The sequence below is a fragment of the Pristis pectinata genome, chromosome 20 (assembly GCF_009764475.1).
Source record: "Pristis pectinata isolate sPriPec2 chromosome 20, sPriPec2.1.pri, whole genome shotgun sequence".
Taxonomy (NCBI): Eukaryota; Metazoa; Chordata; class Chondrichthyes; order Rhinopristiformes; family Pristidae; genus Pristis; species Pristis pectinata.
The window spans coordinates 28,706,779-28,729,189 of record NC_067424.1 but is presented as its reverse complement, the minus strand read 5'-3'; the positions used below and the strand labels follow the sequence as shown (position 1 = coordinate 28,729,189).

At 40.7% G+C, this 22,411-nt stretch overlaps 1 protein-coding gene across 2 annotated transcripts in view; it reads left to right on the top strand.

Moving 5' to 3' along the window:
• The window catches only part of scube3 (signal peptide, CUB domain, EGF-like 3), a 257,239-nt gene that overhangs the window by 211,117 nt on the left and 23,711 nt on the right, over positions 1 to 22,411 (top strand). Inside the window, exons 10-14 of one of the 2 annotated variants that reach the window (XM_052034595.1) lie at positions 14,332 to 14,457; positions 16,734 to 16,850; positions 18,948 to 19,040; positions 19,465 to 19,578; positions 20,239 to 20,403. In XM_052034595.1, the coding sequence (XP_051890555.1) occupies positions 14,332 to 14,457; positions 16,734 to 16,850; positions 18,948 to 19,040; positions 19,465 to 19,578; positions 20,239 to 20,403 (615 nt within the window). The remainder of the gene's footprint in view (positions 1 to 14,331; positions 14,458 to 16,733; positions 16,851 to 18,947; positions 19,041 to 19,464; positions 19,579 to 20,238; positions 20,404 to 22,411) is intronic. The other variant, XM_052034596.1, reaches the window with a different exon arrangement.

Below are 22,411 nucleotides of genomic sequence, written 5' to 3'. Positions count from 1 at the left end.
AAGTAGGACTAATAAACTGGGCACAATGAAATTTAAGCACACTTTTAATCCATTTTCCCACAGCTTATTAACATACTGAAGTAACAATGACTAATCGGATGTGTTTTATGAATGCTGACCGAATTTCTAGTTGAAGCTTTTCGCTTTAGCTTATTTAAGATTCTGTCTTAACTAGTTCCATATTGCTGAAAGAGCTATTTTAAGTTAGTAGCTTTAAAGGCTTATTATTATCTGTAAACTGCAGATAGCCATGATATAGTCTAAATATCTTCCTACACCTGGGATAGAGGTTTTCTTTGAGATTAAGCAGTTGGTATTACAGATATTGTCGCCACCACTTCAAACTAAAAGTTGTAGAGACTGCCTTGCAAGTATCTGAACAGCTATCTGATCACAGAAGCTACAAGGATCACATTGTAATTCCATCGGCCTGAATCTATAAAGAATTCTATGTAATTACAGTTTTAGTCAAACAGTTATAATGATTATAATGAGTTGCTGTAAAAATATAAGACTGACTTTATAATTACAGTTTTAAATTCCTTAATAATTGATGAAGGACAGTGAATGCCCTGGAGAAGTACATGAGATCATTTTTAAACAGAAGTTATTTGTTCCTTTCTAACATAAGTTTCTATCAGACACGATAATCCCACTGTATATACAGCTTGTGTATGACTTCAGTCCAGATTACTCAATATGTGAAAATTCATCTTTACATACATCTGAGAAATTACCCTCATATCAATGATGGGACTATTCACAAAAGACTAGGATAACATTAATATGAGAGGCAAAGAAGGAGAGGAGCTTTGGACGTGTGTTCAGGAGGACCTCAACGACCAGTATGTTTCCAGGAATGAAGTCCTGCTGGACTTGATGCTGGGGAATGAGGTGAGCCAAGTAGAGCAGATATCAGTGTGGAAATGTTTAAGGAATATCGATCATAATAGCAGAACATTAAGGTAGCTAAGGAAAAAAATAAATGAATTGGAGAAGGGCCAGTTTCAATAAGATGAGAATAGATCTGACCTAGGTAAATTGGAAATTGGATTTTCTCCTTGGAATATGGGAGGTTGATGGAGAATCTAAGGGGTGCATTTAAAATGATTAAGTGCTGGTCAGACTAACTTGCAAGAACCAGAGAATGTAGAATGAAAGAGCCATAAGTCATATGAAGATACATTTTTTATGCAGTGAATAGTTAGGATCTGGAGGGCACTTTCTGGGGAATTCAGCCATAGCATTCAAAGGGGAACTGGATAAGTGCTTGGAAGGAAAATATATGCAAAGCTATGGGATAGGATGGGAGAGGGGGACCAACTCTACTGTTCTTGCATAGAGAAAATAAGGAATTTATAGTTTGAATGGCTCCTTCTGTTTTGTAACCTTGCTGTGATCCCAAAGTGGTGTATTTCACTTCCTTAAGGGAAACTAGTCAATGCCTTTGTGTTAACGCTTTGGATGTACAGGAAAAATTCATCCTAACACCAGATTAAACAGAGAATCAGGATATGGATTGTCTTCAAATTAGCAATCAGCAGCTAGTGGGGTGCAACAGGGATCCATGCTGGGACCTCAACCATTTGCAACCTAGATTAATGACTTGGATGAAGGCACCATGTGTGCTGTAGCCAAGCTTGTTGATGATACATAGATGGGTCAGCAAGTTGTGAGGAGGAAACAAGAGCCTGCAAAGGGATATAGATATACTCAGTGAGTGGCCAAGAAGTTGCAGATTGAGTATAATATGAGAAAATGTAAAGTTATCCACTTTTTCAAAGGGTGGAAACAAAGAGTAGATATGAAACAGGCAAAACTGGGAGAAGATTGTAAGGAAAAAGCATATCAACTGAAGGTGACTTTTGAAAGCAGCAAAGATAATGAAATACAGAAATGTTGTGTTACAGATCTCCAAAGAATAGGACACTGATGGAAAAGCAATGAGGACCAAGCCATTGCATGTATGGTCTAGGATGCCTAGAGAAATGTAGGGCCAGAGGTTAAGGCCTGGTGCAAGGCCATGAGGAGTTTAAGGTCTGCAGTCAGTTCTGAGAGTGCCAGTCTTGGTGCAGTACATGATATTTTGTGGAGACTTTTGTGGAAATTCATCTGTGTCACATCATTAAAAAGGTATTATCAATATCCATAAAGCTGTTTCAAAAAGCTCTTTAAAATAATAAAGTAATTCATTAGTGCAGACTCCCTTGTTTAATGGCATTCTGTTTCAGGAAGAAAGGGCATCAAGAGTCTAATTTCCCAGGTTTGTATCACCCTTAGTCACAGCTGTGATCACAGGAAACAAGCATTGAGGCATCACACCACAATGTCGCCAGCACTTGTTCAGCTGATGGGGAGTGTTAGCAAGTAATGAGTGTAAGCTACAACGATAGGGGAAGAGTGGCAGAGTCCTCCAGGAAGAACAAAGGAAATATGTTGCTTTTGAAGAACAATGCATGCAGGAGGTAGTCTCTTTATACAGAAACTGCTGATAGAGGGAAGATGTCTGTAAGAGTAGATTGCCCTCTATGAATGCCAGCACTTCCAAAAATCTCACCACGCAGCCAAAAGCTCCTTGCAGGTGAGAATCCGAAAGAATCTTTTATCAAAATTGAATCTTCCCCGTTTTGTTGGTGGAGGTTTTTTTAACGACATAGCCCTGGTGCAGGGTTTTGACCTGGAACGTGCCAATTCCCCCCACAGATCCTGCTTGATCCGCTGAGTTCCTCCAGCAGATTGTTTGTTGCTCCAGATTTTTTTGACTTCTGCAATGCAGCTGTGAGCTGCGAGGTGTCTTATGTGGTTTATGTCAGCAGAAGTGGCTAGTAAGCATCCTGAGAGAGACTGACCCAGACTTCCACTGTGAGATCTGTGCCTGCATTTGTGTCAGCTGCTATGTGCAATTTTCAGAGGTTGCAGATAAATCTCAAGTAACAAACAAACCTCAAGAGGACTGACATAGCCACCAGACATCCAATGTCAATTTCCTCCTCAAAATTAAACAGCCAGATGTTCCAGAAGAAATCCTACAAAAAAGAGAGTTGGTTCCATATTCATAGGTTCATAGATTCATATTCAGCATGGAAATGGCCCCTTCGGCCCAACTCATCCATGCCGATCAAGATCCTTTTCTATGCTAATCCTATTTGCCTGTATTTGGCCATATCCCTCTAAATCTTTCCTATCCATGCATCTATCCAGATGTCTTCTAAACATTGTAATTCATCTGATCAGATGTGGCTTAAAAATAGGAGAACATCATCTGACCAAAGAAGTGGCATTAAGAGCCTTCTTCAACCAGGCCTCAAAGGGAGGCAGCAACAAACAATCTGCTGGAGGAACTCAGTGGAGCTCAGTGGATGCTGTTCAACCCACTGAATGCCTGCAGCAGATTATTTGTTGCTGCAGATTCCAGCATCGACAGTCTCTTGTGTCTCCTCAAAGGGAGGCTCTCAATTCAACACTTCTTGTAGCAGCAATGCCGGCTAAACTTCTCACACAAGTCCTACATTGATCTCACAGTCAAAGTCAGGATCACCCTCCCCCTTAGTGCTTGCAGGCTCTATCAGCTGATATATATGTGTGATACTTTGCTGTTCAGCCCTGCATTGCAGAAATCCAGAATAGCTCTACCAACAAAGAGACAAACCTTAAGCTTTTGGTCAATGTGACTTCAGCACATCCACCTGGAAGGGCATTTGCCTGCACTGCAGGGCTCCTGCAAGTCCAGGAATTCAGAGAGGGCATTTGTCCCCTTACAGACAAGTTCCTGCCATTGAAGCCCTTGTGCAGAGAGGCCACCTCTTGCACCACCTATTCTTCAAAAGATCTGCAGGTTGCTCTCCCGCTCCGGCAATCTGTTGTTGTAGCATGCACTCATTTCTTGCTGACACTCCCTTTTAGCTGAAAGAACACTGGCTGGGCACGTCAAAAATAATGCCATTGATGACCAGACCAGGTAATGACAGAAGGGGAAAGCAATGTTGGAGTCCTTGGATGTTCCAGAGAACCAGGTAGCCAACAGTTGCACCAAGTGGCATGGTGCAGCAGGAAGTGAAGTCCTGTACTGTGAACACAAATAACTGGAAGTTGAATGCTGAAAGCCAATTTGCCTAAGAATTCCTTGTGAATCAGGAGTGGCAGTAAAACTTACCTCAAGCCCTGCAAAGAGTCCTTGAATTTCCCCCAAACACACTGGAACCATTTCTCTGACTTCCAGCAACACTGTCTGCCTTTCTGAAAGAGCTTGTAAGAGTCTGACTTCAAGACCCATCCCCAGCAATCTAGTCTACTCACAGCAGTCTCCAAGCACCAGTCCCTAGACTCTTCAGGGGCAACACCTGGTTTAGGACACATGGAACCATGCCTCCTTCCCCCACCCCTCCACCTTGTTGTCAGTGTGAGAGATGTCCACACTGGTAAATGGAACATATTCTGCTTCAAGAAGTCCTAGCATAGGCAGAGCACAGCCAGGGACATACAATGCTCTGTGCATTTTGCCTCAGGTGGTTTGACAGAGAACTTCTGAGTTTATTGGCCAATTGAGTCATGGAAATGCCTTACATTGGCATTTAAACTAGTCTGAATGAGATCTTCCAAGTGTCCATCCTATAGTGAGCAAAGTGCATTTCTTTCTTTCCTCTAATTGGGGGTGAGGGGGGAGCACGTGTGTGTGTGTGTGTGTGTGTGTGTGTGTGTGTGTGTGTGTGTGTGTGTGTGTGTGTGTGTGTGTGTGTGTGTGTGTGTGTGTGTGTGAGGGAGAGAGAGAGAGAGAGAGAGACAGAGTTGGTTTGTGTGTGTGTGAGCGTACACATCTGAGTATATTAGGATGAATTACAAAGTGAAATTCTGTATTAAAGAATATGGAAGGGATTATCACTGATTAAAAAACTGAACATGACCTGAATGAAACTTCACTGACACAACCTATGAATTACTCCATCCATCGGTTATATGCCACACCAGTCTTGAAGTCAATGAAAATGAATATTATATGTGCATCTGAAGGATAGCAAATGTGATATTTCCACCCAAACCAAATTTTGAGCACTTCTCCATGTGCCCCAGTTCCTCATTGCATGCCTAATAGACTTGTATTTCAAGAATAAGCTGCACTTGTAGTTGAGCAGGCTCATTTAAAATTCCTGAAATGATAAAAATCATGAGCCAGGTGCATGTGCATGTGCACTGGTTGAAGCATTTGCCCCAAACAAGCATACAAAGACAAGGACATGCCAACTCTCTGGCAAGTAGCTAATCATAAAGGTGAAACCATCTTTTCAATCAATCAGAAGGAGATGTTTATTTGAAGTGAGCTTCCCTACAACAGTTGTTTATTGGTTTCGTATATTATTCAGAATCTGTTTGTTAAGGGAGGGTTAATCAGTTGGATAGTGAAGCATTTTCTGCCTTGTACCTGACAGCACTATTAAATAACATACATTGTCTGCATTGATTGCTTTGTTGATCACCTCACAATAGAACCACATGCATCAGCGTTAATCAAGAGTTTTAAAATGTCTTATTTTTACCTGTTTTTCATTCTTGTATAGATCCACAACAGTCTGAGCAGAATGAAGATCTTGCTTGAAGAAGAGTGTAATTTGCCACACATACAATCATAAATGACTAAATTATCTAACCGATCTTGAGCTTTGATCTTTCTAATTCCACTATTCTTATTTGTTTATGTGGGTAAAAACACTCTGATGAGCAAGCAACAACTGTAAAACATTCCTTCTGTGCTGCTCATTTGGTGGCCTTGTACTTGTGTGCTCACCGCCCAAAGACTGGTACTGATGAAATCATTCAGTGAAACTATTGCCATAACAATAGAGGTTAAAGGAAAGAAAGAACAGTGAACAGTAAGGCCATGACATCTTGTCTATAGTGTTGCAATGCGTATGGAGATGGCTGATTAGACCAATCTGGGTTCAAAAGTTCCTTTCACACAGGTAACTGAGGTGTAGAGATGACGTGGCATCAGTGGTTCTTGCTTCTTGAGATTCTCTTTTCCTCTTCCTTCATTCTAGCTTCCTCATATGAGCAAGCCTCGCTTTTTATGCGGGTACACCAAACAGAACGATCCGATGCTTGTTGTTTCCAGTGTCATGTGTTAATGTTGAAGCTCTTCAGGGATGTTCTAAGAGTCTTTGAATCTCTTTTTTCTGTCCATCATGTGACTGCTTGCCCTCAGTCAGTTCTCCATAAAGTAACTGCTTTGGTATTCTGTCATCAGTTAGTAATAGTAGGACAGGACCATATACTCCATTGCCTTTCCATCTGCAACCAAAGACAATCGGAATACTCGGACTGGAAACACAGATCATACTGAGGGAACTAACATTGCAGAGTCCTTCCTTTGGACACCTGCTCAGAATCAAATGGCTCATTTTCCACATGGAATTCCTTTGCAAAGTCAAAATTACAACTGGTGAATAAGCTTGAGTTGCAGCAAACCCAATCTTAAATTCTAGTCTTAAATTTGAACTACATATCTGAGAGTCAGTTGCACAGGAGTTTCCTCTTGTTAGCTATATCCCTTTTCCACTGAAGGCAACTTACCACCCTTAGGTTTCAATGTTTTGTTTCATTTATTCATTATTCTCAGGAAAAGTAGATTTTAATAACATTGAAGGTGCCAAAACAACATTAGTTAAAGGGTGCCACACTCTTTTTCTATCTGCTCAGGCAGTGTTAGGTGCAACTCTCTGCTAAATACTGTCCCAGACTAGAATCCCAGTCATTGCATTGCCACATAGTTTCAGCAGGTTCTCCCTCAGAATTAAGTGGCCAGAAATACCAGAAGAAATCCTTCAAGAGTTGTTCTGCTCATCAGATCAGAAATGAGTAAAAAAAAACATGATAAAGATGTGAGACTGTGCAGGGGTGGTAGAAATATGAAATGATTCCACAGATGCCAATTAATGCTATGTAATCATCAACATTAAATCTTAGTTGATACATTTTTGTTAATGAAATCTACTGAAGAAAATTTCAAAAGGTAGTTCTATAGACAGGTCATAGAGCAGCCACTGAATTATGAACCAGGCTTGAGGTGCTAAATGGACTATTTCTGATTTCTTATTTCCCTATGTTGACATGGGAGGGAATTTCAAAATGTTTAAATGCAACACTGTTGACCCTGACTGTTGTTGCCTTGTCAATTGATGCTTGATAATAAATCCACTTCCAATATAATGCTTGTTATGAACTAATGTCAGATCATCCTGTTGAGGTTTAAGCAGACAAATTCAATGGGATATTTGCATCAGTAACCATAGTGATTTAGTGAGAAAAGATAGAAGACTAAGCTGTTGAGGGATCCACCATCGGTTATAATCATCTTCCCTTTGATCTGGAGAACCCACCAAAGCTTTAAGCCAACCCAAATTAAATAACAGGGCCAGAGTCACATGTCTACACACATCCTTAACATTGCTGCCAACTGCAGGGACTGAATATTTTGTGTTTAAAGTGGATGGATGTTAGGTTAAAATTAATGTGCTGGTATGTAACTTGTAAACAAACTCTGTGCCATGCATACTTTTACATTGCAGCAAGCATAGGATGTACAGTCATGATGGAAGTAGTCATGTTGCTTTGATTCAACATGTTTCCGTATATCAACCAGGACCTTTCAAGAGGAGCGTTGATCTCTGTACACTTCACACAGCATTATTAATTAAACTCTGACTGGTGGGAAATCCTAGTAAGGGTATTATTAATTGGAGAGGTATCAAAAAAGCTTTACATCTAGGAAATGAAAAGCAACTGTTTTCTCAGTTCCAGTATATTAAATAATTAAAGCCCACAAGCTGCCAACACCAGATCTGTATTAGACAATTGAATTAGACAATGTTAAAGGTAATTGACTCCTGATGAAGGGTCTCGACCTGAAACGTTGACTGTCCATTTCCTCCATAGATGCTGCCTGACCCACTGAGTTCCTCCAGCACTTTGTGTGTTGCTTCCAATTTCCAGCATCTGCAGTCTCGTGTGTCTCCATGATGTGTGATTACCATGGTTTTAGAGTAACTCTCCATCTCATCATCAAACATAATATTTCCCCTCCCCTTTGTTCCTGGCTAGCAGCCTTTGCTCTGTTATGCATCACTTGGAGCTTTACTGGAGTAAATATATCATGTTTATCATTATGGGCCTGCCACTGGAAACATATCTGCTTATAATTAGGCCAGTGAACAGTCTCTCAAGATTGCAACAAACCAGCAAATGTCTTGTAGGAATAATCAAAAATGCAGAAGTTTTAATGTTGTACTATCTCTATTTAATGAGCCCTGTCCCTTGCTGCCTTCTTGAACTGCTTGTAGTGTGCGTATTGAAGGTGCTCCCACAATCTGGTCAGACAAGGCGTTTCAGGATTTTGAGGCAGCACAGTGGCACAGCTAATAGATTATCTCCTTGGGTGCCATGTGTGTGGAGGTTGCACATTCTCCCTGATTCCTTTTGGGTTTCACCCAGGTGCTCTGGTCTCCTCCCACATCCAAAGCCGTGCAGGTTGGTAGGTTAATTAGAAACTGTGAAGTCATCCCCAATATGTAGGTGAGTGCCAGAACTTGGGGGAAGGTTGATGGATGGGTAATTTTTCTTTGGATAATGTTTCATTCGCACAAGATCTGCTTTCATTTTTTTTTAGCTTTTGTTGTGTTCTATTTTTCTTCCTTCTTCTTCACGGGTTTCACAATAAACCTCGGATGGGAAAATAGGTGATTGGTTGAGTTTGGATGTTACCCCATAGTTAACTGCTACAAGATGGCTCTGTGCTTGCTGTCACCAAGCAGCCAGTCAAGAGGGCAACCAAAGTCTTACAAAAAACGCTGCACCACAAACAAAGTGTAGAGTCCTTTAAACATCCACTTAATCAGTTTCAAGTAGCAGGCAAGCAGCTCTGAGGTCATCTTGGGCAACATAGAGCAATGAAATTGTAAAACATCCCAAGGCTCTTCATGAGAGCAGTTATTGAACAAAACTTGAGCAATGCTTGAGCTGAGAGAGAAATGCAGACTATAAACATCTTACAGATCAGAAGTGATGAACTCTTGTACTCTTTTCCTCCTCCCCCACCCGCCTCTGCAAAAATAAACCCATCAGAGATGAAGCTCTGTCTCATTGTGCTGCAGGCTATGTAGCAAGCTGGGAGACCTTCCCTTGTTATGTCGCTCAGACTCATTATAATCACATAACTGCCCTTTGCCAGTGGCCTTGAGTTTGAATACATTAACTACTGTTTAACAGCTTCTAAAATACAATTAGAGTTGACATTGGATTATATTAATGAAATGTTACATGCATTTTATTTGCTTTTTAATCTTTCAATTTTTCTCTTCCCTCAAGTCATTCTTTTGCCTTTGAATTCTTCGTGCTTTGAAACTTTTATTTTCCCTTCCCTATGTGTTTAGTCTAATACATTTTAAAATATTTAAATCACTAAATAGTCATTTCCTATCCTTTCATTTTTTTTATTTTTCTTCCTTTCTTTCCTGTCCATTTTCCTCGTGTTGAGGCAGAAACATTTGTGAAGCTGTTGCTGTGGATACATTCTTAAAGAGCCCAAAATGAAGCAAATGTCAGAAAATTGCCATTAATATAATAGAATATAACAGGAACTAGTCTCTGTAGAACAGACGCATAAATTGATGCTGTTGTCACTCTTCTGATCTTAGGTTATTGGGTTGTTGCTTGGATACCACAACACAGCACTTGCAAACCTGGGCCTGGGATCTGTAGTCAGTCAGTGAATCAGCAGCAAATAGCCTTTGGGTATCTTAGTGAGGAAAATTACTTCAAAAGGATATTCATACCAAAATTACTCGAGGATCCTTTTCCTTAGCCCTGTGCCCTTGTTGCATTAAGACCAGTTAAGCCGCTTTGAAGACTTGACTCCCTATTTTTGTTCCCTTCCTTTCAGCTGTCCAGTGTGCCCTCTGCAAATCTCTCCCTTTTGAACTGGATGGGGACCAAATCGTGGCCATCAGTTCTGAAGGAACCTGCAAATGTAGAGCTGTTCCCACACTAAAAAGCCCCAGTTCTGGACTTGCAGAGTGGCAGATGCCACCACTGGACTCCATGCAAAATTCAGTCATCGAAATCAGCCTGACTTGGGAAATTGCCACTCATTTGCTCTGCCAGGTCTGATCAGCATAGGATCTGGGATCCCATTTATTTCCATGAGGACTCCAAACCTGCAGATTAGGAGACAAAGGGAAAGATTTTTTTCATTATTTTGTTTTGGTTTAATGTATTTTTTGATTTGTATAGTTTTTATTTTAATTTTTATCCTTTTAATTACATCGCTTTTAGACCATAAGATATAGGAGCAGAATTAGGCCATTCGGTCCATCGAGTCTGCTCCACTATTCAATCATGGTTGTTTTGTTTTCAACCCCATTCTTACGCCTTTGCCCCGTAACCCTTAATCCCCGAACCAATCAAGAGCCTATCAATCTCTGTCTTAAATACACCCAATGACTTGGCCTCCTCAGTCCACTGTGGCAACAAATTCCACAGATTTCTCACCCTCTGGCTGAAGAGATTCCCCTTCATCTCAGTTTTAAAGGGACATCCCTTTATTCTGAGGCTGTGCCCTCTGATCTTAGACTGGAAACATCCTCTCCATGTGCACTCTTATCCAGGCCTTTCAGTATCTGGTAGGTTTCAATGAGATTCCCCCTTCATCCTTCTGCACTCCATCAAGTACAGGCCCAGGGCCATCAAATGCTCCTCATACATTAAACCTTTCATTCCTGGGATCATTCTTGTGAACCTCCTCTGGACCCTCACCGCGGCCAGCATATCTTTCCTAAGATACAGGGCCCAGAATTGCTCAAAATGTTCCAGATGTGGTCTGACCAACGCCTTATAAAGCCTCAGCAGTTCATCCTTGCTTCTATATTCTAGTCCTCTTGAAATGAATGCTAACATTGCATTTGCCTTCTTTACTACTGACTCAACCTGCAAATTAACCTTCAGGGAATCCTGCACTAGGAGTCCAAAGTCTCTTTGCACCTCCAATTTCTGAATTTTCTACACCTTTATTCTTCCTACCAAAGTGCATAACCCCACATTCCCCTGTGCTGTATTCCATCTGCCACTTCTTTGCCCACTCTCCCAACCTGTTCAAGTCCTTCTGCAGACTCTTTGCCTCCACAACACTACCTGTTGCTCCACATATCTTGCTATTGCCTGAACTTGGCCACAATGCCATCAGTTCTTTCATCCAGATCATTAATGTATAAAGTGAAAAGTTGCAGTCCCAACACTTATCCCTGCAGAACTCTACTTGTCACCGGCATCCATCCTGAAAAGGACCCCTTTATCCCCACTGTCCCAACTTCTGCCAGTCAGCCAATCTTCTATCCATGCTCTTACCTGGCCTCTAACACCAGGGGCTCTTGTTTTGCAGCCTCGTGTGCAGACCTTGACAAAGGCCTTCTGAAAATCCAAATAAATAACATCCACCGACTTTCCTTTGTTTAACCTGCTTGCTACCTGCTCAAAGACTTCTAACAAATTTGTCAGGCAAGATCTCCCCTTAATGAAACCATGCTGACTTTGCACAATTTTATCATATACTTCCAAGTACTCTGAAATTTCATTCTTAATAATGGACTCTAAAATCTTACCAACCACTGAGGTCAGGCTAACTGGCCTATAATTTCTTGTCTTTTGCCTCAAGCAGGGTGTCACACTTGTGATTTTTCAGTCCTCTGGGACCCTCCCTGAGCTCTAGTCATTCTTGAAAGATCACTACTAATGCCTGCACAATCTCTTCAGCTACCTCTTTCAGAGCTCTGGGGTGTAGTCCACCTATTCCAGGTGATTTATCCACCTTCAGGCATTTCAGCTTCCCCAGCACCTTTTCCTTAGTAATGGTCACTACACTTACCTCTGCCCCCTGACTCTCTGGAATTTCTGGCATGTTGCTGGTGTCACCCACTGTGGCACAAAGCACCTGTTCAGTTCCTCCGCCATTTCTTTGTTCCCCATTACTACTTCTCCAGCGTCATTTTCAAGTGGTCCGATGTCCACTCGTGCCTCTCTCCTGCCTTTTATGTATCTAAATAAAAATATAATAATTTTTAAATATATTTGGATATCAAAAGCATGTTGCAACTATATAAAAAAAAACACAGATTTGACAAGAAGCCAATGTTCTTCTCCTCAGCTCTATCTTCTGCAAAGGTTGTTTGGCTGCTCCAGGAATGGTCCTTAGCAGTACATGCCTGCGGCCTCTACATGCTGAGGCCTACTTACATCTGAGGCCTAATCTCAGCCGAGGCTTTCGAGGTGCAGAGGGTCAGAGAGGTTGGCCTTCCATATTCAACCTCGGTCAGTCTGGATAGCGTGGTTATTTCAGCATGATCTGACCTAATATTTCAATGTTATGGGAATGTCCCACAAGACACGGACATAATTTTAAGGTGATTGAAGGAAGGTATAAGGCAGATGTCAGGGATAAGTTTTTTACACAGAGAGTGGCTGCCTGCAGAGGTTGTGGGGGCAGATACATTATGGACATTTAAGAGACTCTTAGATAGACACATAAATGACAGAAAAATGGTGAGCTATGTGGGAGGGAAGGGTTAGATAGATCTTAGAGCAGGATAAAATGTTGGCACAACGTTGTTGGCTGAAGGGTCTGTACTGTGCTGTAGTGTTCTATGACACCAACAGAGTGCACTATCTGATGTGTCAGGAGCGTCACTGATGTTCACATATTGCTGTATTTAAAACAGTGTACAATTTCCCTATCAGCAACTGTACTTCAGTTAAGTGCAATGAGCAAGTATTTCTTGTTGGTATATTTCATGTTGATTTAAGAAAGGGATACATTCTCAGAAAATGTTTAGTTAAGCAAAATTTTATAAATTGAGAAGACTGAGTGAAATGCATGTCAAAAGTCAAAGTGGAGTTTGTTGTCATATGCACAAGCACATGTATGCACAGGTGCAATGAAAAGCCTACTTGCAGCAGTATCACAGGCACATAGCATCATATAAGCAGCATTCACAAAAGAAACATAAATTTAACATAAATTATACACAGTTGTTACGAGATAGAACACAATTAACGCAAGTCCATTGTAGTGCAAAGTGATCAAAGTGGTCGTAGTGTTGCTATACTGAGGTAGTGATTAGGGTTGTGCAGGTTGGTTCAAGAACCGAATAGTTGAAGGCAAGTAGCTGTTCTTGAACCTGGTGGTGTGGGACTTAAGGCTTCTGTACCTCCTGCCCGATGGTAGCTGCAAGAAGATGGCATGGCCCGGATGGTGGGGATCTTTGATGATTGATGTTGCCTTCTTGAGGCAGTGCCTCATGTAGATACTACCAATGGTAGGGAGTGATGGCCCATGATGTATTGGGCTGAGTCCACTACTCTTGCAGCTTCTTACGAATTGCCGTACCAGGCCATGATGCAATCAGTCAGGATGTGGTTATTTTGGTACAGTGTATTCCTATGGACAGAGAATGGTGTGCTATTTGTCACAGCAAAAAGTAGGTTTGTAAATCAACAACACTTATCCCATGGAGTCAATGGCATTATAGCAGAAAGTCATAAGTTGAAAGTTAATAAGCTGAGGAATATCTGCATGACTGAAGATATTAAAGGACCACTGACTTGAATGGTGTTTGGCAAATCACCTTTGGTTTATAAAGGGAGTACAAGTAAAAAGTTTGTGCAATTTCTCCATCAGATCTCATACTCAGGTGCTCATTTTCATTGCAGCTTGGTGCTTGCTCATGAGCACAGTGCTCCTTTAAGCTTATATGCTCTTTCCCTGTGCATGTTTCCAAGATTAATTGTGTTTGGCATTTAATAAAACACAGCTTAAGAAACAAAAGGAATACTTGTATTTGCAAAAACGATATCCCATAGCCGTTCACAGGCAATGAAATTGTGCTTTGTGGTTTAAGGTTTTGATTTTTACCATGAAATAATACAATGAACTTGATTTATCCAAGAAATCTTACATTAGCTATAGATATAACTCAGCTGCTAGAATCGTTTTGCACAATTGTCCTTTGAGGGTTATGCTACTATAACGAATACAGTAATAATGACAGTGGTGGAACTGAATATGTTCAGCTGAGGAATGGTCATTCACAAGTTTGTATCATCATAGACTAGGCTACTGGGAAACTAGGTGGAAGAATAACCCATTGCCCTCTGTAATAGCAATGTTGCAATTGCAGAGGTCTGGGACTATAGATCCTACAAACTCTGGACAAAAATGCAAGCAAAATAGTTGTCTCAGTAGAAGGTTCCTTTACTAGAAGCCAACTCACTTTCTATTGTCTGTATCTCTTTAAGACATTGACGAATGCAGCATGAACCATGGTGGCTGCAAGCACGGCTGTGTTAATACTCCAGGAGGCTATCAATGCTCCTGCCCCAATGGTGGCTACAGACTGCACTGGAACAAGAAAGACTGTGTTGGTATGTGACAAACTCTGATCTCTGGCATACTCTATCGACACTAATGCAAATAGCAATCCTGCGGCATTACATCAAGGAACTTCACAGAAGCATTATTAGATCTACATTGGAGAACCAAAAGTTTAGACAAAGTTGTATTGTTTAAGCAGCACCTTAATAAAAGTGAATATATTGAAGGAACTCAGAGCACTCTCAACATGGATCAGATTTGCTCCTTGTATAATAGGTCACCACCTATCCAACATTTTCAAATTGTTTGTCCAGAGGGGACCTTTGCATAAAATGGGAAGTAGAATTCTGAATTTTCTTTGCAGTAAGTAAAGGAACCATTTCCTGTGTCTTTACTATGGAAATATTAGTTATTAAGATTATTAGTTCTGATTAGTTCCATCAAAGGTATAGCAAGCAATAAAATTAAAGCAACAGATTTGTGAAAAGATTGCAAGAATTTAATACTTTTAATTGTGTGGCTATGATCATTCTGTGAAAATGATCTACAGATGTCATTCATGGAATTAATGATCCAGGAAAGTGTTTGTGCTTGAAGGATGTGCTAGGTGGTTCTTGTGACTGCACATCAATAATCATTTTGTCCATGGGCCTGCCGCTACATAGTGCCCGAAAATGTGCTGCCCAGTGGTCAGATCCAGTGAGGAGAGAGGACTGCTGATCAACTTAAGCTTGGGATCAAGGCAATCAGCTGGTGGATCAGGAGGTATTGAGGTTCAGTATCAGAGCGGCACAGTGGTGTTGGTGGGAGGATGATAGCAGCTCTGAAAGAATGAAAGATATGATGTGTTTTGATGGAGTCCCAATCTGGTTTGGCACTGCAAAGACCAAGTCATCCTGGGAGTGGCCAACGATGGTTGCTCTCAGGGCAACTGATCTAATTTCTCAAAAGGAACATTGGATGGGGGATGACAACTTGATGGGCATCTGATGTCTGGATCTGGTCAGGGACACATGCACAACTTGCACTTGGAAGTGGCCAGTTAAATTCCCAGGATGACACAAAATGACCTGCAAGTGGTCATTATGGCATTTCGCTCCATGGTAAGTACATTTTCGATAGTGTAGTGCCGAACATCACGATGCAATTGAATATCTGGGCTAATTTGTGATATCTCCACCCCCTTAATTGTGCAGTGCTGCATTTCCCTCTGAGATGTTGCTTTGCAATTTGAAGAGTTCCCTAAAATATCCACTATTTTTAATATGTTCCCACTTAGAAATTTTAACTTCATATGTGTTATTGTTAAAGGCCTTACTGTTTATACTACCAAAGGAATCTTGCTGTCAATCACAGTGACAGTTATAAAGAAGTACCCATGGGGAAAGAGAGAGTAGTGCACTTCCCACTTGTTACAACATCATTTAATCCATAAGTCATCTATACAGGGTCAGGTTCTGTTTTTATGTCAACAATTTTCTGTGTAATTTCAATCCAATATTATTTAAGATCTACTTCTCATTATACAATGTCTTACTTATGTCATCACATCCCTTCCCTTGTGGAATTTGGAGTAGGTTTTAGTGCCAAAACTACTTTCAACCTGTGTTGTAAATACTCTTGTGGTATAATATTTATACAGCCACTACATTCTGGGGTGGAATCCAGCCATTGATGACACTTTCCTCTCAGCATTCAATGTCAATATAAGGTACCGACCCTCTTAAGTCAAGCTCCTCCCCTGCAGCTTTTACTTTCCAGATTTTTTTCCCTTTAAATCCATTTTCAATATATAAGGTCAGAATATTCACCTCAGGCAACAAAAATCACTTCAACCAGGTGTCCAATCATGTAGCTGTCAAAATAAAAGTCACCGATGTTGTAACTCAAAAGGGAGCCCATTCTACATCAAAAATCAGGCATTCTGCAATTCTCAGTGAAGTTTAGATTGCACTTAATTCTGAAAAACACGAGTTGAATCAAAACCCAGAGAGTGGATTGTAGTAGATTAATTTACTCCCTTTTTGCAAGGTGTACTGAGCAAGAGTTGTTGAACCCATTGGATACCTTGGAGATTGGAATGAGCTCAGTGTGCTGCCCTCTTCTGTCCTCACCTTCACAATGCATTTAGAATCACTAGAATTTTAATCTAACTCACTCAGCAGGAAAATGATAATGTCAGATCAAGTTTCGCACCCTGCCTGATTTTACTTTTTGCTGACTTTAATTCTCTGTCAGATTTTGTTATAATTAATCCCTATACTTTCATTAACAACTCCCTGCTAGCTTTTTGTGGTGTGTGAAAAGGATTTCTTTCAATTTTCAGAGGCAGCGAAGTGCCTGCCGGGTTCCAACCCACCTCGAGCTCAACTTTCCTGCGTCAAGAGTGGGAAGAGAGAGACCTGCTCCCTCAACTGTGCTTCCAAGGCACACTTTCAGGCAGGTAGGCATAACGCAAAGGTATGAGCAGCAGAACTACTCACAATCCTGTTTGGCAACCCAGTAACACTGAGAACATTGAGGGAAGTTTGATGGCTTTGGACATTTTTTTTTAGGAAACCAGGGTTGCTAATCCTCCAAGATTTCCCTAGAGTCTTCAGTAATTAATTAATGGCCTACAGCATACTGATGCAAACAAACCAAGAATATAAATCATAGAGGCTTAAATAACATACTTCAAAATTTTCTCTGAATTTATTACTTAATAATGGACATAACAGGCTGTTTGACTAATGGGTAAGAATCTTCCAAATGAATAAGGTTCAAGACTATTCACTTTCCAAATAATGTAGGAAATTGAGTATAGATATGTTGGGAAACTAATGGCAGGAATCTGGAGAAGAATGGAGTCAAGAAATTATGTTATGGCACCAGACATAAAACCAGCGAGAGTTGGCAACTGTATAGGAAGAGATGTTTTATTTTGGGATAATTTATGAGAAAGTTTGATTTATAACAAGCTCATTTGAAAGTAAATAACTTTTGATTCTCCTGCTATCTGAAGCATGAAAGATTTGTCAATAAAAAGCTTTTCAGTACCAAATTTTGAACCTTTTAACTTCTGCATATTAATGATATTTTAAAAACAGCAGGATGTTCATTTAATCAAAAAGCAAAAACTGCAGATGCTGCAAATCTAAATTAGAACAGAAAATGCTGGAAATATTCGGCAGGTCGGGTAATGTCTGTGCTTTTCTCTCTTCACAGATACTGCTTGACCCTCTGAGCATTTTCTGTTTTTGTATAGGATATTCCATCTGATTACTATGTAAGCAATATCCCAAACCCAGAGGAAAATGCCATTCTATTCACACTGTGTTAATGATGGCATTAAATGCAACAGGAAGATTCCCTTTATTTGTCAATTATTCCCTAAAACAGCAGAAAAATTCCCACCAATCACTCTGTCTAACATGGAAGTAAATGGGTTGCTTCAGAACATTCCTACTCTTTTGGTAAGAAATAGTGAATATGGGAGATCTTGTAGCTACATTTACAATGTTTCTAACATAAATCAACTGAGGAAACCTTTGCCTCTGCCCAGCAATTTGGAGTATGTTTGATTACAGATAGAATGGGCTTGTGCTGGAACTAAAGTTGAGATATATCTTCCAAAACCCTGCCAGCAGGTACTCTTATACTCCTGCACATACAAGCTTTCCACTCAGATCGTTGCCTAATACCCACCTCAGCACATTTGTCAACCTTGCGATCGGCTGCCCATCAACCCTACAGTGGATCCAAAGAGCACAGCATCCCAACACAATCTGTTTCCCTCTGTCTCGCTGGATGGCCCCCACTACCCCCAGTCCAAGCAGTGTGGACTTCATCAGCTGTTCCTGTTCTGCAAGTCCCTCTTGGGCCCTCATCCCTCCTCTCCACCCAACAGTGGCCCAACTTCCTCTCTCAGCCTCTCCCAACCCCCTGCCAATACTCCAACCTGACCCTGAAAGTCCTGAACTCTCACTCACTCCCACCCCCTCGGGCCTCTCTCTCTACCATAACCCACACTTCCTCCCCCCATCTCCAGCGACTTGTGACCTAACTGTCTTCCTCCCTTCTACTGGCCTCGTGCTCAATAGAATTTCACAGTAGCGGCTCTCAAACTAAACCGTGTGCCTTGGCCAGCCGTGAGCAACACATTTAACGCACCTTAACCCCAGCATGAAGGAATTTCTAGCCCATATTGTTTCACTTATCCATTGGCCTCGAGATACATGATGATATAGTTTTTGGTTAAACTATATTGTTAATCATAATATGAACTCAGGTATTAAAATTGTTTAAAATACAGACATATAAATTTACTATCCCCTCGCTGCTGAACAACACGAAAATCTGTCTAATTTTATTTGCAAAGAGAAATTTAGTAGCCAACGTTGTCAGCATCAAAGAAGAGTACACCGGAGATTAAGAATAATAACTGTATCTCAAGGTGAAGCTTCCACACATTTCATGATCCCAGAGTTTTTGCCAGTGATTTGTTATCAATAAACATGTGTATTCCTTTCTCCTCTAATGCTGCTTTCATCTCTGCCAGGTTCTGATAACAGCTACACAGTGAGCTGTGGGGCTCCTACACGAAGGGCCAGTCCTCAACAACGACAAAACACCAGCAACGCAGGTTGTGTAGGTAAGCCCCTAAAAAAAATGCTCTGTAGCTGTTGCATTACTGAAATGTCACGTTGTCTTAAAACATTTTGTTCAGACCTGCAGGATTTAGCTCAGACCTCGCTGTATGTCCTACTCTAATTTCAGTACTGAGGTACAGCACTGACAGACACCCCCTCCCTACCTCCTACTGATAATTGGGGCAGATAAGCATTGCTGACATAGAGCCATGCAATAGGAGTGCATCTCAGCCACACAGGTCAACATGGGGAGCAGGCTGCCCCAATGCAAACTTGCATCTCAGGAATGTTATTTCATAAGTGCTCTCCCATGTTCTGACACTACTGTATGTCTATCATATCATTCTCACAGTGAACAGAATACCATTCTATTATTCTATATAATACTGCTTTAAGATGTTTTTAAATGCTTTTGTTTCCTTTTAGAGGCTCTAGCTCCCCCAGTCAAACAAAGAGCTTCCTTCAAGATAAAAGATGCCAAGTGCCACCTTCATCCACGCATTAAGGGAAAGCAGGACAGCGGGCATCCAATTATCACAGGTAGAACATTTTGGATATCAGTCTTTAGTTTTCCTTTCTTTAGTTGATAATAGTTTTCCATTTTTTTTCTCCTTCTAAAGCTTTCGACTCCTGCAGTTAAAATGTTGGTATTCCTTTTACTAATTGCTCTGCACCTGTGCTCTCTGTATGTTGCATACCTTCCCATCATCAGGTGGTGTATTGGTCTCCATCTCTTGTGCTGGGTACAGGGCTTGGACTGAATGATGTCATTAATCACTGTACTATCGAATTGTATTCAGAAGTGCTGATTTTCAGTGCGATTGATGGTCGTGCTCCCATCAGCTATGTCATGTATAAGACAGAATGAGGGAAAGGGAGAAATGAATCAAAGAAAGAGCGATTATGTATATAAAGCCTTTCATAATCTCAAGTTGTTCCAAAATTTCCTGTCTGTGAAGTAATTTAGAAGTGTAGTCACAATTGCAGTTCAGGAAAAGCAGCTGCAGTTTGTGCAAAGATAACACAAACAACAATGGGCTTATTACTAGATAATTTGTTTTATTGCTGTATGTTGAGGGATAAAACCTACCCAGGAAAAATTGGGCAGCAGAATTTTCTATTTTTATTTTATAGAACAGTTTGCAGTGCCTAGTGAAATTTCTCACTGTGCTTAATTTATTTCATTGGCATATTATGAAGGAGGTGCCTTCCCTTGTACAGACAACTGCCAAGTTACTTTTGTGAATCTAAAGTGTGATTCTTCCAAGAAAGCAAAAGGTCGCCGAACTCGTAACCCTCCAGGCAAAGAAGTGACTCGCATTACACTGGACTTTGAAGCAGAAATAAGAAAGGAAGATATCACAGGTGAATAGTAATTTATTTTTTGTTTTGTTGACATTTTCTACTTTCTTTGCAAGTTATAATAAAAAAAGTGAGATTTCCCTGAAGCAAACAACGAGAACATGTTCGTTCTTTTGTATTCAGCTTGCCAGGTGGCAATATGCCTGGTGTCTTAAATATCTGGTTTAGGGAGGAGAATGTCAGCTGGATTCCCCATTCCTGATTGTTCTCTTTTGCTGAAAGTGGGCACAGTAAGTGTGACCAGTTTGGTCTCAGCACTTCTGCTCCCTGGGATTAAGCAACCTCATACTACCCACCATCCAGGCTCACGGCTAAACGGAGGCCTCTTAACCAAGATCCAGCCAGCAGTCTGACTCTCATGGATTTTGAAAATCCCACAAGGATTAAGGAAAAAAACATAATTGACAACAAACAACTTTGTTTAAATCCTTCACAGGATGAATTTTACAGTTGGCTCAGACCTTTATGTTTAGTAGAAAAAGCTGGAAGCATGTGAGAGGTCAGTCAGCATCTGTGGACAGAACAATGTTTCAGACGTGCTCTCCTTCAGTTGATTGATATCTCCAAATATTCTACTTGATCTGCTTTATTTCCAACGTTTAAATATTTTATTTGATTTCCACTATTTTGCTTTATAATTTGTTTTTGTTTTCTGGTCTTTACACAACATTATGTTCATTTCTGATCACTGAGTTTGTGGGACAAGGAGTTCTCTACGCACATAAGTAGAAGACCTGCACTGGAGTTTATAAACTAGATCAGTTTTGCATTTGGTGAAGAATAAAATAAAGGAATTTAGAGCCCAAAATGGTCCCACATCTGCTGATAATACTGTACAGTTATTATGCAAGAAAACACAGCAGCTAACAAGTCTCATAAGACAGAACTGAGAGGTTTGACCAGCTACTCATTTTTTTTACTGGAGTTGATTCAGGAGGCAGTGTTAGTCCAGATATCAACAGTATTTTCCATCTTTCAAATAATGCTTTATGTTACATCTATCTTTATACTACAGAGTAACAACTTAACGCCTCATACAGAAGACAGCATCTCTGACAATGTAGTACCCCCTTAGGACTGAAATAGGTATAAAACTAGAAGTTATAAATCTGGGAATGGAGCTTGCACCTACAGTTTGCAACTCAACAGCAAGAATTGAGAAATGGCTTGCCACAAGTTTATACATGTGTATTACATTCTCTTTAACCTGGTTTATGATATAAAATCAACAGCACTAATTATCAGTATGAATAAACCGTCAAGGACCTAGATGTATCAGATTAAATGATTGTACCTAGTCTGTCCATAGCTTTTGGAATCAAGTTGATATATTGCAGGATTTTACTGTCAAAGTCTGTTCTGGTATATCTCCAGCACTCAGTGATTTATTTCCTGCATTTAATGGTATTATAAATCCTTTCTTCTTGCTTTCTTAACCAGTCTCTCCAGTTGAAGATTAATTACTTTTACTCCAGTATTGTGGGTTTGGGGGGGCTGAGGAGTGCTATGCAGGATCCATAGATCTGCCAAAGGTGGGGCAGATGGTGTTCCACTGGGGGGGGGGGGGGGGTGGTAGGGGGATGAGTTATTTGGGTTGTTTTGCACTTCGTAAGCTGCTAACGCCTGGTCTCCCAATGAATCTATTGCAGTGACTCAGGGTGCTCAGTGCCTTCCCAAATTGTGAGGCAGGAATTTCATGAGTCAGGGAGCCTTTGAGAAAGCGTTTTACCTGACCTCTTGGAGGTCTCATGGCATGACAGAGTTCAGAGCAGAGTGCTTGTTCAGGGGTCTGATGCAGACAGTGTGACCTAGCCTGAAGATCTACTGAGTGTGTCTAGCATTCGCATGTATTGAACATTATACGAGTTTACAGATAGGAAATGGTCGAATAAATTTTGGGTTTGCAAGGTACATCTGTTGAGGTATCAAGCAGAATAATGTTAGAATCTCAGCTATTTATAATTTATGTAAATGACAGATGTGTGAATTGCATGTAGAATATCTGTAGATT